This window comes from Leucoraja erinacea, chromosome 18 (genome assembly GCF_028641065.1).
Source record: "Leucoraja erinacea ecotype New England chromosome 18, Leri_hhj_1, whole genome shotgun sequence".
Classification (NCBI taxonomy): domain Eukaryota; kingdom Metazoa; phylum Chordata; class Chondrichthyes; order Rajiformes; family Rajidae; genus Leucoraja; species Leucoraja erinaceus.
The window spans coordinates 557,666-572,624 of record NC_073394.1 but is presented as its reverse complement, the minus strand read 5'-3'; the positions used below and the strand labels follow the sequence as shown (position 1 = coordinate 572,624).

The 14,959-nt window shown below is 40.8% G+C and overlaps 1 protein-coding gene across 3 annotated transcripts in view; it reads left to right on the top strand.

Moving 5' to 3' along the window:
- Positions 1–14,959, top strand: part of cstpp1 (centriolar satellite-associated tubulin polyglutamylase complex regulator 1) — a 118,187-nt gene that overhangs the window by 47,594 nt on the left and 55,634 nt on the right. For 2 of the 3 annotated variants that reach the window (XM_055649119.1, XM_055649122.1), the window contains one exon: positions 12,113–12,243. In XM_055649119.1, the coding sequence (XP_055505094.1) occupies positions 12,113–12,243 (131 nt within the window). Of the gene's footprint in view, positions 1–5,195; positions 5,420–12,112; positions 12,244–14,959 lie in introns of those variants that run through there. The other variant, XM_055649120.1, reaches the window with a different exon arrangement.

The window sequence follows — 14,959 nt, the reverse complement described above, 5'->3', positions numbered from 1 at the left end:
AGATGGCATTTTATATCAGTTTATTGCAGAAAATAAAAGCTAATGATGTTTGGGAAGAACATTGGCATGTGAGTGGTTTGTCTAGCTGGCAAGAAAGTGACCAGAGGCATAATGTCTCCTATTGTGCTTGGTAAAATGAGAAGTGATGTATCGTGGGCATCTGTGCTGATGTCTCAAGTTTTACAATGAACATTAATAATAGTTAATGTAGTTACCAAAGGTATGTTCTGAGGTGAGGGTCGGAAGGAAGGTGAATTGGCAAGTGGACATATGGGGGCTGCAAAATGATAATATGGGATTGTGAGTGGGCAATATTTCTACTGAATGGAATATCGTGTGGAATTACCGTTTTGGCAGGAAAAATAGGAGAGAAAAAAATTCAAGTTTAAATATTCTTATTATTTCAGGAAGAAAGGGAATACATTGAGAACAGTGGTGTAGGATTTGCTGGACTGATAGCTGGAGTGGGTGCAATGGTTTATTGTCATTGAGGAATGTCACCGTACTCTTGATGGGATCATTTAGCTTTGTGGATATTTCTCCACAGTACAGCCACAAATGCAGAATAAGAGCAGAACAGAGGAAACTTTGCCACCACCTGTCAACCTGACAGCAGCAATAGTTGTTTTCATACATCAAACTCTTGTGGGACCAGGCAGAGGATTTTACACAAACTAATTACTCATGCAAGAATATGGCAGAAACATAATTAGTTAAATATGCAAAACATTTTATTTTAAAGAATGTTTGTTTGTAGTATAAAATAAACCCTATTGATTTATGAGTACTTGTACAATGATAAGGAATAGTAAATATACTTGGCTATGTACATGAGAGGAAACATTCTTATTATATCTGCCCTGTTGGGATACCTCAGGATATCTTTCACTGTTGTAAACAACAGCAGATACAAGTCTAACCTTCCCAATCATGGCACATTAGACAAACGTCACCCATTGCTTCACTCCAGGGATGCTGAGTTACTCCTGCTTTTTGTGTCCATCTTCAATTTTCTTTGCCCCGCTCTGGGAGTAGAAGTGGGGGTGGATCTGGATCCACAACGGCCGTGAGCCCCGGGCCCAGTTCGACGATCGTTTGCCTGCTTCTGCTGCTGTTGCGTTGCGCCAGGGTCTTAGGCCCGTCCCACTTTGGCCGTCAGTTCCGCGACAGGCCGTTGGCGCGCGAACATTTCATTCGCTACAAAAATTTTGGAGCCCCGCACGATGTCGTGCACAACTACATACCCCTCCGCGATTCCCAGTGGGACCAGCCCCGTGTGGCCACACGATGCACGTGTGCCTCAACGCAACCACGAGGTCGTGTAATTTGCGTGTGGAGGACACGTAAGTGGGACAGGCCCTTTATGTAACTGGATTAAGGCTGGATGTCATATAACTTGATCCCTTTACTTTTCGATAATGTTGTGACACAAGGCGATGCATATGAACATTCTGACAGCAACATCCCACCTGCAACATAAAGCGCTGCAGTAAAGGGTTTCCGTTCTGATGTTTACTTATTTCACTATACATCAAGGAATTTTACCACTGTCCAAAGCTTTGCCTTTATACACTCTGTTCAGTATAAGCTTCAATCAGTGATCATTTCACTTAACTTAAGTATGGAAGTGGAAAAGCTGCCATGCACTTCACAACTTATTGCATTGTGATGTGATCGCAACATTAGCAAGGTGCAGCTGCACTCCCTCGTGTGTCTTGTGAAGTGATTAAATATTTGCCTGAAGGACATTTGACAGCAGTAGAGAGGCTGCTGACCTGAGCACTCGTCAGCTAATGTAATGGCCTTTCCAAAACCATGTGGTCTCACCTTTTGTTTGAGATTTCAGCTGCATTAGTAACAATAAAGAAAAATGTCATATTGGTAAGGAAAAGCTAGCTGAGATTTGTTAGATAAATCATATTAACTGACAGCAGCGGTAAGTTTTGTATTTAAAGTTTATTGATAGAAACATAATCTTTATTGGAGTGAATTAGTTCCTGTCAAAGATTCCTTTGATGCTTTATTGAGATTCTATAGTTACAGTATGTGTACAGTACAGTGGTGCCAATTTCTTCATCGTTTACTGACATCAATTTAGTGGTTTTCAAAACTCCCTTCATCAAAAGTCAAGTCAAGAGAGTTTATTGTCATGTGTCCCAGATAGGACAATGAAATTCTTGCTTTGCTTCAGCACAACAGGATATTATAAACATAAATACAGATCAGATCAGTGTGTCCATATACCATAGAATATATATATATATATATATACACACATCAATAAACAGATAAAGTGCAATAAGTTGTTATAGTTCATAGTTTGTTTGAAGTTGTGTTTAATAGTCTGATGGCTGTGGGGAAGAAGCTGTTCCTGAACCTGGATGTTGCAGATTTCAGGCTCCTGTACCTTCTACCCGATGGTAGCGGAGAGATGAGTGTGTGGCCAGGATGGTGTGGGTGATATTGGCAGCATTTCTGAATCGGCGACTGCGATAGATCCCCTCGATGGTAGGGAGGTCAGAGCCGATGATGGACTGGGCAGTGGTTACGACTTTTTGCAGCCTTTTCTGCTCCTGGACGCTCAAGTTACCGTTACAAGTAGGTAACCATGTAGGTAAACCTTATTAATTTGTATCAAGATTCACGGTGAGATGTTTGAATCTTGGAGAAAATCCTTCATCAAATAAATGGTAGAGTTAAAGTAAAAAGCACGGATTATGTAATAGATATTCAGGCTACAAGTTGCCCCTTACAGCGCTCGCAGTACCAGAGACCTGGATTCAATCCCAACTATGGGTGCTGTCTGTACAGAGTTTGTACAGTCTCCCCTTGACCATGTGGGCTTTCTCCGAGATCTTTTGTTACCTCCCACACCGAAGAGTTGCGAATTGTGAAGCCAGAGGAAGGAATGAAGGTGGAGAGAGAGGAGAGAAATGTGTCTGAGTCCAGTTTGGACACAGAGATCAGATGGGGTGAGTGGGGGCAGGGCAGAGTTGCCTAAAATTGAATCAGTCCATGTTTATGCCATCAGGTTGTAAGCTCCCCAAGCAGAATATGAGGTACTGTTCGTCCAGTTTGTGCTGGGCCTCACTCTGCCAATGGAGGAGGCATGGGACAGAATGGTCAGTGTGGGAATGGGAAGAGGAGTTAAAATGGTTAGCAACCGGGAGATCCAGTTGGCCTTGGCAGACCCAGTACAAGTGTTTAATTGCGAGTTCTCTCCAATGTAAAGGAGCCTGCATCGGGAACACTGGATTCAGTAGATGAGGTTCAGCAGATCCTTTTTTCCCTGTGGCCATCAAACTGTGCAACTCTTTCCCTTCTGTCGTGGGGTAGACTGACTTCCCCCCCCCCCCCCCCCCCCCCCCCTCAATATTTGCACAACCCCAATCTTTTCTATGCATCACTTTAATTACATATTTCATGTACCTTGTGTTTTATGACAGTTTTCAGTTCAATTTACCAATTTCCCTCCTGGGATGAATAAAGTTCTATCGTATCGTAGAGGAGTTGCACATGGACCTGTTTCTCACCTGGAAGGACTGCTGGGGTCCCTGGATAGATGTTGTTTTGCTGGTCCCTGGAAATGTATATGATTTCATGGATTGTACGAGGCCTGCTGGCGTTGTGCATGGAATGTAAGGAATGGAAACATTAGCAGCTCACATTTCCCCTCAAGCCAGCTCCAACATTCAACGAGATCTTGACTGATATGTACTTCATCCGACTTCTCGTGATTTATTTAAATCGTAAAATTCTCAGCTCTGGATCTATTTAACTCATTGTAGTGGAGATAGAGAATTCCAAAGTGTAAAATGTTCTATCCTAATTATCTGACACCTTAAACTGAGGTGACATCTTTAGCCCAGATTGCCCTGAGCTGATAGCTTCTCAGTATTAACCCTGCAAACTCACTTCGGTGAAGTCATCTCTTGTATTTCTAAATTTGTAGGCAATACATATTCAATCCATTGAATAAACTTGTTCATCCTAGGAATCATTAAAATGATTGCACATTACGGCTATCTAAGTGCCTCTTCAAATGGTTCATCATTCCATTTAAATACTTCCTTGCAAATGGAAAACAATTTTCACACACTACTGCAGTTGTGGTCTGTTCAAAGTCGTGTACAATTTCAGCATTACTTCCTTTTCTTGTCTTCCAACCCCCTTGCGTTGTTTCAGATGTCTTTTCAAATTCCAGATGCTAACATCTGCTAGTTTCTCTTTATCTCCCATCTGGTAACAAACACCAGAACAGATCTTTCCATTTCAAAAGTCATGTTGAGTCACAGATGACCACTGGAAAACCTTATAATAAAATTTCAGAGTCAATGTCAGCCAAATAGACGAAAATAGACAACAAAAAGATAGAATAGAAGGTGCTGGCTCGATGGGCCGAATGGCCTCCTCCTGCACCTATTTTTTATGTCTTTGTCTATGTCTATTAACTCAGCGGGACAGGCAGCATCACTGGAGAGAAGGAATGGGTGACGTTTTAGGTCGAGACCCTTCTTCAGACTGGTTAGTGATAAAGGAAACAAGAGATAGACAATGATGGAGAGAAATAAAGAACAATGAATGAAAGATATGCAAAAAAGTAACAATGATAAAGGAAACAGGCCGTTGTTAGCTGTTTAGTGTAGGAAGGAACTGCAGGTGCTGGTTTAAACAAGATAGACACAAAATGCTAAAGTAACTCAGCGGGACAGGCAGCATCACTAGAGAGAAGGAATGGGTAACATTTCGGGTCTTGACTGAAGAGTCCGAAGAAGGGTCTCGACCCGAAACGTCATCCATTTCTTCTCTCCGGAGATGCTGCCCGTCCCGCTGAGTTACTCCAGCTTTTTGTGTATATCTTTTGTTCGCTGTTTGAGAAGCTAGTGCGACTCAGGTGGGGGAGATAGAGAGAGAGGGAATGCCGGGGCTACCTGAAGTTAAATAAATCAATATTCATATCACTGGGCTGTAAGCTGCCCAAGTGAAATATGAGGTGCTGTTCCTCCAATTTGTGTTTAGCCTCACTCTAACAATGGAGGAGGCCTAGGACAGAAAGGTCAGTGTGGGAATGGGAAGGAGAATTAACGTGTTTAGCAACTGGGAGATCAGGTAGGTTCAGGCGGACTGAACCAAATAGACTAATATATTTAATTTATTTGATTTCAAGGCTTTACTTTCTGATTTACATTCTATTTTAAATATCCTGCATAGCAAAACCTCATGTCTCTCTCTTCCCTCAGTGCCACTACTGCTCCGACCTCCTGCAGTTTTGGTCTGATAAGATCATGCTTTGAATTCTCCGAATTCTCCACCTGGAGTCAAGTGTTTAATTCTTTGCCAAGAAGAGCAGGAGAAACTGAGGTGCAGAGGCAAGTGCCAGTATGAGCTTGACAACACGCCAGCATTTGTTCTTTCACAGGTAAAAGGTGCCAGCATGAGAGACTTGTGGAGTGTCAGTACGAGCCCTAAGGGAAGGATCCAAGAGACAGCAGAAATATCAAATAACTATGCTGTTATCCATAATGTAGGGAATTGGGCAGTTGTTAGATTGCTGTAGGCTTGAGTTGTCTTAATAAATTCCCACAAATAAAATCAATGAAAAGGGTTGAAGATGTAAGCTAGCGTTAAAGGAATTTGTCTCGACTTGAAACGTCACCTTTCCCTCCCTCTACAGATGCTGCCTGACCTGCAACATTTTTCCAGCAGTTTGTTGTTTGCTCCAGACTCCAGTATCAGCAGTCTCGTGTGTCTCTTGAAATTAGTTATGTCCTGATTATGAATTAAGTTATTAGTACAATTGGTGTGTACATTTCAAAATTAATGTAAGGATTGGGATAGGGAAAAGGAAATGGGGAGCAGATTAGACTAGCATTTGGATAACGTTTCAGGAAGAATATTGAAAGGGTGGATAATGAAATGCATAAGCAATTTGTTAAAAGCTACAGTGGTTGTAATGGTATAAATGATGTAAATGTGATAATATTAGAATATCACAGGTTTTGATATTCAACTAAACAGCGACTAGTCAGGCAGTAGCAAGCGAAGCCATTTGAAGTGAGCTTCTGAGGATGAATTGGCTAAAAAGGGTAATTTAGAATGAATGATATTGACATGACCGTACTGGCTGTATGCAAGAGTTTGGTAGTGTTAATGAAATACTAAGGAATTGTGGATAGATTAGGAACCAGTCTAATTAGTGAAAAATAGTGATTAATTTGGCAGAAAGCAAGATAACGAGCAAGTGATACCATGCTTTTAGTCCACGTGAGGTTAATATTTTCTCATGGATCCCTCGATAACTTCATAGCTGTGGCCAAGAAATATGAGAATAACCTTTCAGAAGAGGGTCCCAGTTTAAATCTGTTGTTTACACTCCATCTTTCAACTGCAGATGTTGCACTGTACCTGTATAAACTTGAATTTGAAAAACAGAAGCTATATATTCGACTGATGTAGACATTGCACCCAGGGGTTAATACTGAGCGATTCTCCTTTATCTATTATTTGTAATGTAGCTTCAAAGCAGTTGCACAAAATCCCAGAAGAATGAAATCTCGCCAACTTGCACTCATCCATTTGAAAGAGGGCTGTTTGTAAGTTAGTAATTACAATGGACCTTTAGTCAACAACAGATGTGTAGTTTGCCTCCATACACAGAGATGAACAGCGTTAGTTCTTGTGAACAGAACACAGATTCAAAGACATATTATCTTTGAAAAGTACTTATCATTCTTGTTTCATCTCCGACTGTTAGCATTGACTGAAGGTGTGGGGACATGTTCCTGAGGACACATCAGTAACTTCACTGAGTATACCCTAAGCAGTAGCAGGAAGGGCCGAAGTTGATCTTTGCATCAGTTACTTGCTTGGATAAAATAACTATGTCATTCAGTGTACTCTCACTCACACTACTAAAGACTGAGCATGCCCATGTGGAAAATGGGATCAAAATGTTGCAGAAGAACTGTTGTAGCCCCAGGAATGACAAAACAGCTCCAGAAGCCATGTGCGAGATGTGGATACAAGGAGGGTTATTCAGCTGCATGCTCAAACAATGGGCCTTCATTTTCATAAAGGGAAAAATAGATTTTGGATGTTGTTTTCTCAAGCCTGTTGAAAAGGTGCTGACTTTACTGACTTGCATGCAACACAATTGTTTCACTCCAAGATCATTAGTAACACTTATTACTAATCATTGCTGTATGCGACTATTAGTCATTGCTGTATGTGACGGCTGATGGGGTGGAAGGTGAGGACAAGGCGGACTCTGTCCTTGTTGCAAATGGGAGGGAAGGGGGAGCAAGAGCGGAGCTGTGGGATATAAAGGAGATCCGAGTGAGAGCCTCATCTATAATGGAAGAGGGGAACCCCCGTTTCCTAATGTATGATTATATGATGCTGGAATAAAAGGAGTTATTTGCCAGTTAGTGTCACATTACAAAAAATACTTTGGATGGTAGAGCAAGAATATGTAAAAGCACCCAGAGAGCTGCGTAATGCTGACATTGTTATGTCTTTCCACCTGGTATTGGGCAATGAGTAAAGGATGCAGCTGAACCACACGGTGTAGGCAAAGCATCTACACAGCAAAGAACAAAGATGACCAGTGGTCAGTGTCCACTGTTCATCTGATGCAAGTCATATAGAATGTAAAACCCTACACAACCATTGTTAATTCCTTTATGTGTAGGAAGGAACTGCAGTTGCTGGTTTAAACTGAAGATAAACACAAAATGCTGGAGTAACAGGCAGGACAGTCAGCATCTCTGGATGGAAGGAATGGGTGACATTTCGGGTCGAGACCCTCTTCAGACTGAATTCCTTTATTTATGCTTCCCATATCTCTTTATTTTAAAACAGAATGTTTTTCAGGATGCAGCTGCAGATGGATTTTGACAGGAGCTGCAAATCCATGATGCAAGATTCAAGTCTGCATCCAACACATGAAAAGCAAACCCTGTCCTCTCCATCTCCCCCTAGACTTGCAGCAGTTTAGCCACCATTGTCATTCACTTCTTCACACGATGACTGCTGGGCGAGAACACCATTAATAATTGAAAGTAGCGCTGCAACATTATTGATGGGGTATGGGATGGGAGATGGTATGACGGGAAAGACAAAAACAAACGCAAGAGGCAGGCATTAAACAAAATACAGCTGGAAGGCTGACGTGCATGCTGAAAGATCGAATGCTGTACGATCACTTAGTCTCTATCCTTCAGACACAAGGAAAGGAATTATTGTTTGGACATGAGCAAGGTCGAGGGAACAGCAGTCATTGGTAGGAGGGTTAACATGCTTCTTTCAGTATGGACACTGAGATCACAGAAAATAATATGATTTAAAACCAGGCTGACGGGGCAGTTGTGAGAAGCCTGGAATGGCATGAAGCTTTGATGGGTGGAAGGCTAGAGGAATGCATTCATTCCCACTTTATATTTGGCCAATTCTGTAATCTATCTGGAATAGCTCTAGCTATTTACTCATTTGGGGTTTTATTCTCTTCAAACTTTGTTGCAAACATTTTTGAGATATATTTACCACTTCTACTTAATTCATGATTTGGAAGATTTGCAATAATATAATGGGTTGGAATAATAATATGTTTCACCTCAGAAGAAACAGATGGACGTTCCCTTATCCGGAATGTTCAGACTGATGTGTAAAGTGGACCATTGGAGTGTTGGTGTGAGTGAGACCTCCCTGCCCCACCCAGCTCGCTAGCCTCTTCCAACAAAGACTGCATTTCATGTTTGAGTTATTAAAAATATCTATGATGTTTAAAGAATATCTATGATGTTTTAATTTCACGTTGGTACACAAAAATGCTGGAGAAACTCAGTGGGTGCAGCAGCATCTATGGGGCGAAGGAAATAGGCGACGTTTCGGGCCGAAACCTTTCTTCAGACTGATGGGGGGTGGGGGGGGAGAAGGAAGGGAAAAGGGAGGAGGAGGAGCCCGAGGGCGGGGGGATGGGAGGAGACAGCTCGAGGGTTAAGGAAAGGGAGGAGACAGCAAGGGCTAGCAAAATTGGGAAAATTCAATGTTCATGCCAATCGGACGCAAGCAACCCAGGCGGAATATGAGGTGCTCTGTTTGACAATAGAAGTTGCGATACAGAATAACTTGTACAACAAGATAATTTAATGGCATTAATAAAATCTTTCATGTGGAAATAGGATTTAATGGATCAACGAAGCTACCATCTCTGGCCATTGTATGAAAAGCTGTTTTCATTTAATTAAGTCTCCATCATTTTTCCCAGCCTATTAAAATGATGTCAAGTTATTCCTCCAATTATATTATATCATATTACTTGTGGCTTTCTCAATTCATGTCCAGTTGTATTAAATTGAATGAGTACTTTTCATCAAAATTATAGGCTGTAAACAAATTGTTTTTAATCTGTTTTTGAGATGTTAAATTGTCATACAGTTTGAATTTCTTCAGATAAACCTTTTTGCTTAACTGGAGGAAACCCACACCTCACAGTGAGAACGTGCAAACTCCACACAGACTGTACTTGAGGTCAGGATCAAACCCAGGACTCTTGCATTGTGAGGCAGCATCTCGACAAGCTGCACTGCTTAGATCTTCAACACTTAGGCAATGGAAGGACTGTTGACACACGGAAAGTCATGATGAATTGTAGCATCAGGGCCTTTCTTCAGTAAGCTGTGGCTCCTGACGGCCCATGTTTTACAACCCACTGTGATCTTAGAATAGAGACAAAGGAAAGGGAGGTTGGCTGTGCCTGACGTAACCATAATGTCAACATTTAAAGAAATCCCCGCTGATGACTATCTTTGACATTAGTGACATCAACTCCATCCCACAGCTAATGACCTGATCCAGGCTTCCACACCCCCAACCCACGTGTAGTAAATGTAAGGTGAACGTTTACAAGACCTCATGAGTTTGTTGGCCGTTGAAGTTCTAAAACATAGTGGAGAACATCGGTAACAAATTGCCAATCTCATGGTAATAGAAAAATGGACGTTAGTGGCTCCATAATCACACGATCGTCATGAAGGCAGACAAATCTGATCGCTGCAACCTAAGAAGGGGCTTACCAGCTGTCTGTCACGTGGAAAATAATTTAAACCTATTTTAACCTACATTTTCTATGGAGTATTACAGTTAGAAATTAGCAACTTGAAAGTGAAAGCATTTCCGTAATAATGTTCAAAGGAAACGGGGAAAATGCTTGAAAAAGAAAAGATCAGGTCTACAGTGAAGAGAATGATGAGGGGAATAATTGAATAACTCTTTCAAAGAGCGAGCATGTGACTTCTTGGCCAAAGACTGATATTTCCGGGCAGTTCTATGATTTCTAGTTCTAAATACAGACGTACTGTTGTGCTTTTTTGACTTTAAAGATTGAAAAAAATAAGATGCAACCAGATTGCTAATATGCATGTAATTGTATGAGGTCTGTTTTATGTTTCTGTTTGTTCAACGTATCAACAGATTCAAACACAAGTTATTTAAGTTTTACAAAAGGATCATAAAACTCTGGTGTCGTAGAGGATAGTAGCAAGGTTTTAGGTGTGGTGACTTTTTCATCTTTCAGTCCAGCTGCAATGTAAAATGATTAAAGTTAAACTACAAAAGGCAATCCATTCTTAATAAAACATTGCAGAGTTGTCTCAGGACTTTGTACTTTGTGTTTACTCCTTTACAATGTAATAGCCCCCTAAATGAAATGTCTTCATGTCTTAAATCCTTTGATTCAGCTAATATGAACTGGTGTGGTTTGCACTCCATCAGTCTTCACCTGCCTTTATGCTCCCCTCCCCTCCCCACCCCTGCCCTGCCATTTGCTGATGTTATCCCTGCTGTCTTACATTTCAGGGCCTTTTAATCCCAGCAGTAACTCATAATACTGATGGCTGTTGATATTCATCTTTCCTCACTTTTAGCATTTATTATAGAACAGTTTCAGGAATCCATTTGGGCTAGCATTTATTGTTCTCAATCTTCACATTGAATTCTTTGAGTTGCCTCTAGACTGTAGGTCTCAGCAGTTATGCTTGATAGCAAAAGATAAAAATGAAATGTACTTCCTTTAGAAGTCTGTTATCAACTATTGGTGCTATTTTTTACACCAAATATGTTTTGAAACAACAAATATAGAAGTATGAGTTTGGCAAAAATAACAGAATCATATCAGAAATATCAAACTTGGGCGGACACATAGATAGGAAAGGTTTGGAGGGATATGGAGCAAACAAGTAGAATGAGCTTGGCTAGGCAACTTGACGAGTCAGCAGGGATGAGTTGGGCCAAAGGGCCTGTTTCTATGCTGTATTGTTCTATGGGTTATTCGCCACTCACCTCTCCCATCTTTTCATGGGTAAATGTAAAGTTCCACATGCTTTACGCAAAATTCCTGCATCTGCATTTCCTTATGTCTCTACATATTTACAAATATTACACAGTCAACAAATGCTTTTCTTTAAAAAAATAACTTTCTTTTATCTGGGGAAATTCAGTTTCACAAGAAACAGCCAATGCTGGAATCTTAAGCAAAACACAAAGTGCTTGAGGAACTCAATGGGTCAGATAGCATCTGTGGAGGGAATAGACAGATGAAGCTTGGGATTTAGACAGACTTAAGAAGGGTCCTAACCTAAATGTCATCTGTAGATGCTGCCCGACCCACTGATTTTCTCCAGCACGTTGTTTTCTGCTCAGCTTACTTTCACCTTATGTCCCTTGAGCTCATGTTCTCTTTGCCCACCTTCCCTGCAGCCCTACAATACCCATTAAAGTTGATGGCTTGGCAGATCCTGCACTTGCTTTCTGCTTTAACGTGGCACAGGATCTAACAAAATTACTGCTTTGCTTTGTTCATGCCCACAGAATGTGGAAATCTTTTTTCCTCCACCGTCTCCACTCAGCCGCTACCTTTCGCTGAGCAGAGTGAAATCTGTGGTCATGATGGAAATAATACGTTGCTCTAAACCTTATAATGCCCCCCTCCAAATGATGACACCTTTCCCTCAGTTCATGTTGTTTGATCAGCAGTTGTCTGTTTCAGTCTTAATAATGAATGGAACTGTTTGTTTGTTTCAAGATATAATTAATTACCCGTATCCTTTCTGTTTAGTTTCACCAGTGTTAAACATGGGAGCCACATTTTGTTTCGTGAGTTCAGCTTCGTCCAAGCCACCCCCTACAACAGAGCTTCATTTATCCGAATGTTCTGGCAATGCTTTCGACAGATCGGGAAGAATGGAGGTAAGAAGCTCCCAGCCATTGATTGAGAATTTTTCATTCAATATTTAAAAGAAGCTTATTCATAACTTAATTCATTACATATCTGAAGAAGGGTTTCGGCACGAAACGTTGCCTATTTCCTTCGCTCCACAGATGCTGCCGCACCCGCTGAATTTCTCCAGCACTTTTGTCTACCTTCGATTTTCCAGCATCTGCAGTTCCTTCTTAAGCAACTGGCATCAAGTCTGGCTGTAAGGATTGGCCAGAGGTAATCTGATATCACTGGCTATCAGTGCATGAAACACAGACATGCCGTCCACTATGCCCATAGGTGCATTCTGCACTGAATGCATTGGGCAGCTTCTTAGAACCAGTTCCACCATTGAAGCCCCAGTTAATGGACAACTATATATTGCAGTTGGTTTTATTCTGGTGAAACATGAAGCTGTGTTAAAGCTTTTGCAAATTTCGCTTTCGGTCTTAAAAGTAAAATTAATTCCTTAATTATACATGTGGTAAGAACATAAATGCTTTGCATCAGATTTCTCAGTGCTGTGCATGTATGGGCATGCAATGTGGAAAACTAGGATTCTTTTGAAGATCAAATCCATTCAATTATGAAGGCCATAATTGTGATAGAAAAAAAAAACCTTCAGTACCTTATCAGTGTTTTTAACCTTAACTGATCCGTAGCAGAATGGCACAGTCAAATTACTGCTGGAAACAGATTTAAGATGAGACATTAAAACCTTCATTTGATGGAATAACCCTCGGGTGCTTTTCTTAAGTGGTTTAAAATTCATATATTTGGGTCAACAGAGAATAGATGTCCTTTTTACTTTGAAGTACAATAGAAATATCACAGTGCCATCAAATAATCTGTTTTATCATAAAATTAAATTCTGCACATACAAGTTGAAGATTTTAGCAGAGATATCAACATAGAGGCAATTGTCCTATTGCCTTGTCGTGGTGAATGGAAGCATTCTGTTGCAGCAATTCTCTTCTTGTTTTGGAGTCTCAATACTTAGTTGCTGCCTTCCAGTGAATGCAGTGCCGGAGACCTGAGTTTGATCCCGACTACAGGTGCTGTCTGTACGGAGTTTGCACGTTCTCCCCATGAGCTGCGTGGGCTTTCTCCGAGATATCAGGTTTCCACCCACACTCCAAAGACGTACAGGTTTGCAAGTTAATTGGCTTGGTAAATGTAAAAATTGTCCCTGGTGGGTGTAGGATAATGTTAATATGTGAGAATCGCTGGTCGGCGCGGACCCGGTGGGCTGAAGGGCCTGTTTCCACGCTGTATCTCTAAACTAAACTAAATTTGAATTTTTTTTAAAATTTGATTTTTTTTAATTACTTTTAAAATAATTTTAGTGAAAGACTTGAAAAACTCTGCATGCTGTTAATGTGTGTTTTATTATTTTTGATGAGAGGTGGCTGGTTGATGAAACAGATTTATGTGCAAGGAGCCCATTCATTATCTATTCTAAGTAATCAGAAAGAACACAGCATGATTGTGTTGTGGAAGTGTTTGATCTCCATAGTTTATGAAGAGAGAGATACGATAACGGCTGGAGTAAATGAAAGATACAAGAGTGCCATGGAAACGCAGTTTATTTGCCCAGGTTTTCTGAAGTGAAGTCCAAGTTCAAATTTAAGTGCATATAATGTAAATGTAATTCCTAAAGGGCCTGTCCCATTTAACCAACATTATCGGCGACTGCGGGCACCTGTCATAGGTCGCCAAAAATGTTCAACATGTTGAAAATTCAGTGGCGACCAGAAAGACGCTAGGACTCTTTGGGTGACTGAGGAGACGACTCACGACCATACAAGCGACACCCTGACAACATGTCGCAGGGTGAAGCCTGCATGGTCGTGAGTAGTCGCCCAAAGAGTCGCACCTTGTACTGGTCGCCGCTGGAACACGTCGAAAATTTTCGGAAACCTGCTGCGACTATGACGGGTGCCGGCAAGTCACCAAAGAAATTGGGTAAGTGGGACAGACCCATAAAATGAACCACTGTAAATTGAAAGGAATTATATTTTCTTGTGTTATAAAATATTTATGATACATTAATTAGCAATGTTACAAAATTTTGAGATTTTAAAAATGGAGTCTGCACATTTATCCCATCAGATAATATAACATAAGTTTAATTTGCCCACTCACCACTTTCATATCTCAGTCACCTTGAGTTATGGCCATTTTCATCCTCGGAACATTAGCACTGCCCCCCCTATTGAGCTCAATGGACATAACAAAAAAGCTGTGAGATTTGGATCAATTCAAAAGCCCATTTTCTTAGAAAGATTAACATTTTTAAATAGCCTAAGGTGTCCAAAGATTAGCCACAAATAATTCACAATATAACATGATTTGTTTAAATCTAATTTACATTAATCTTTAGGCCAAATGGAAGGAATTTAGTGTTCAATTGCTGTAAACAAATGCCCATTTAAATCGGCTTTCAAGTGGGTTTCTGTGAACGCGCTGGTTTTAAGTTGTTGACATCGCGCTGGATTAGTGCCCTCAAATGCCAAGAAAAAATACTGCGGGATACAAACATCCCAAAATGAACTCTCTCCTATAGATAACTTGATATATAGTTTATACATATATGCCCCCAAAAATGTAAAATATTTGTCAGACATACCTTTAATTGTTTGCTTTCGTAAAAACCCTGGGGCTGCGAGAGGTTGCGGAATGAGACAGTAATTTTAAACTATTATA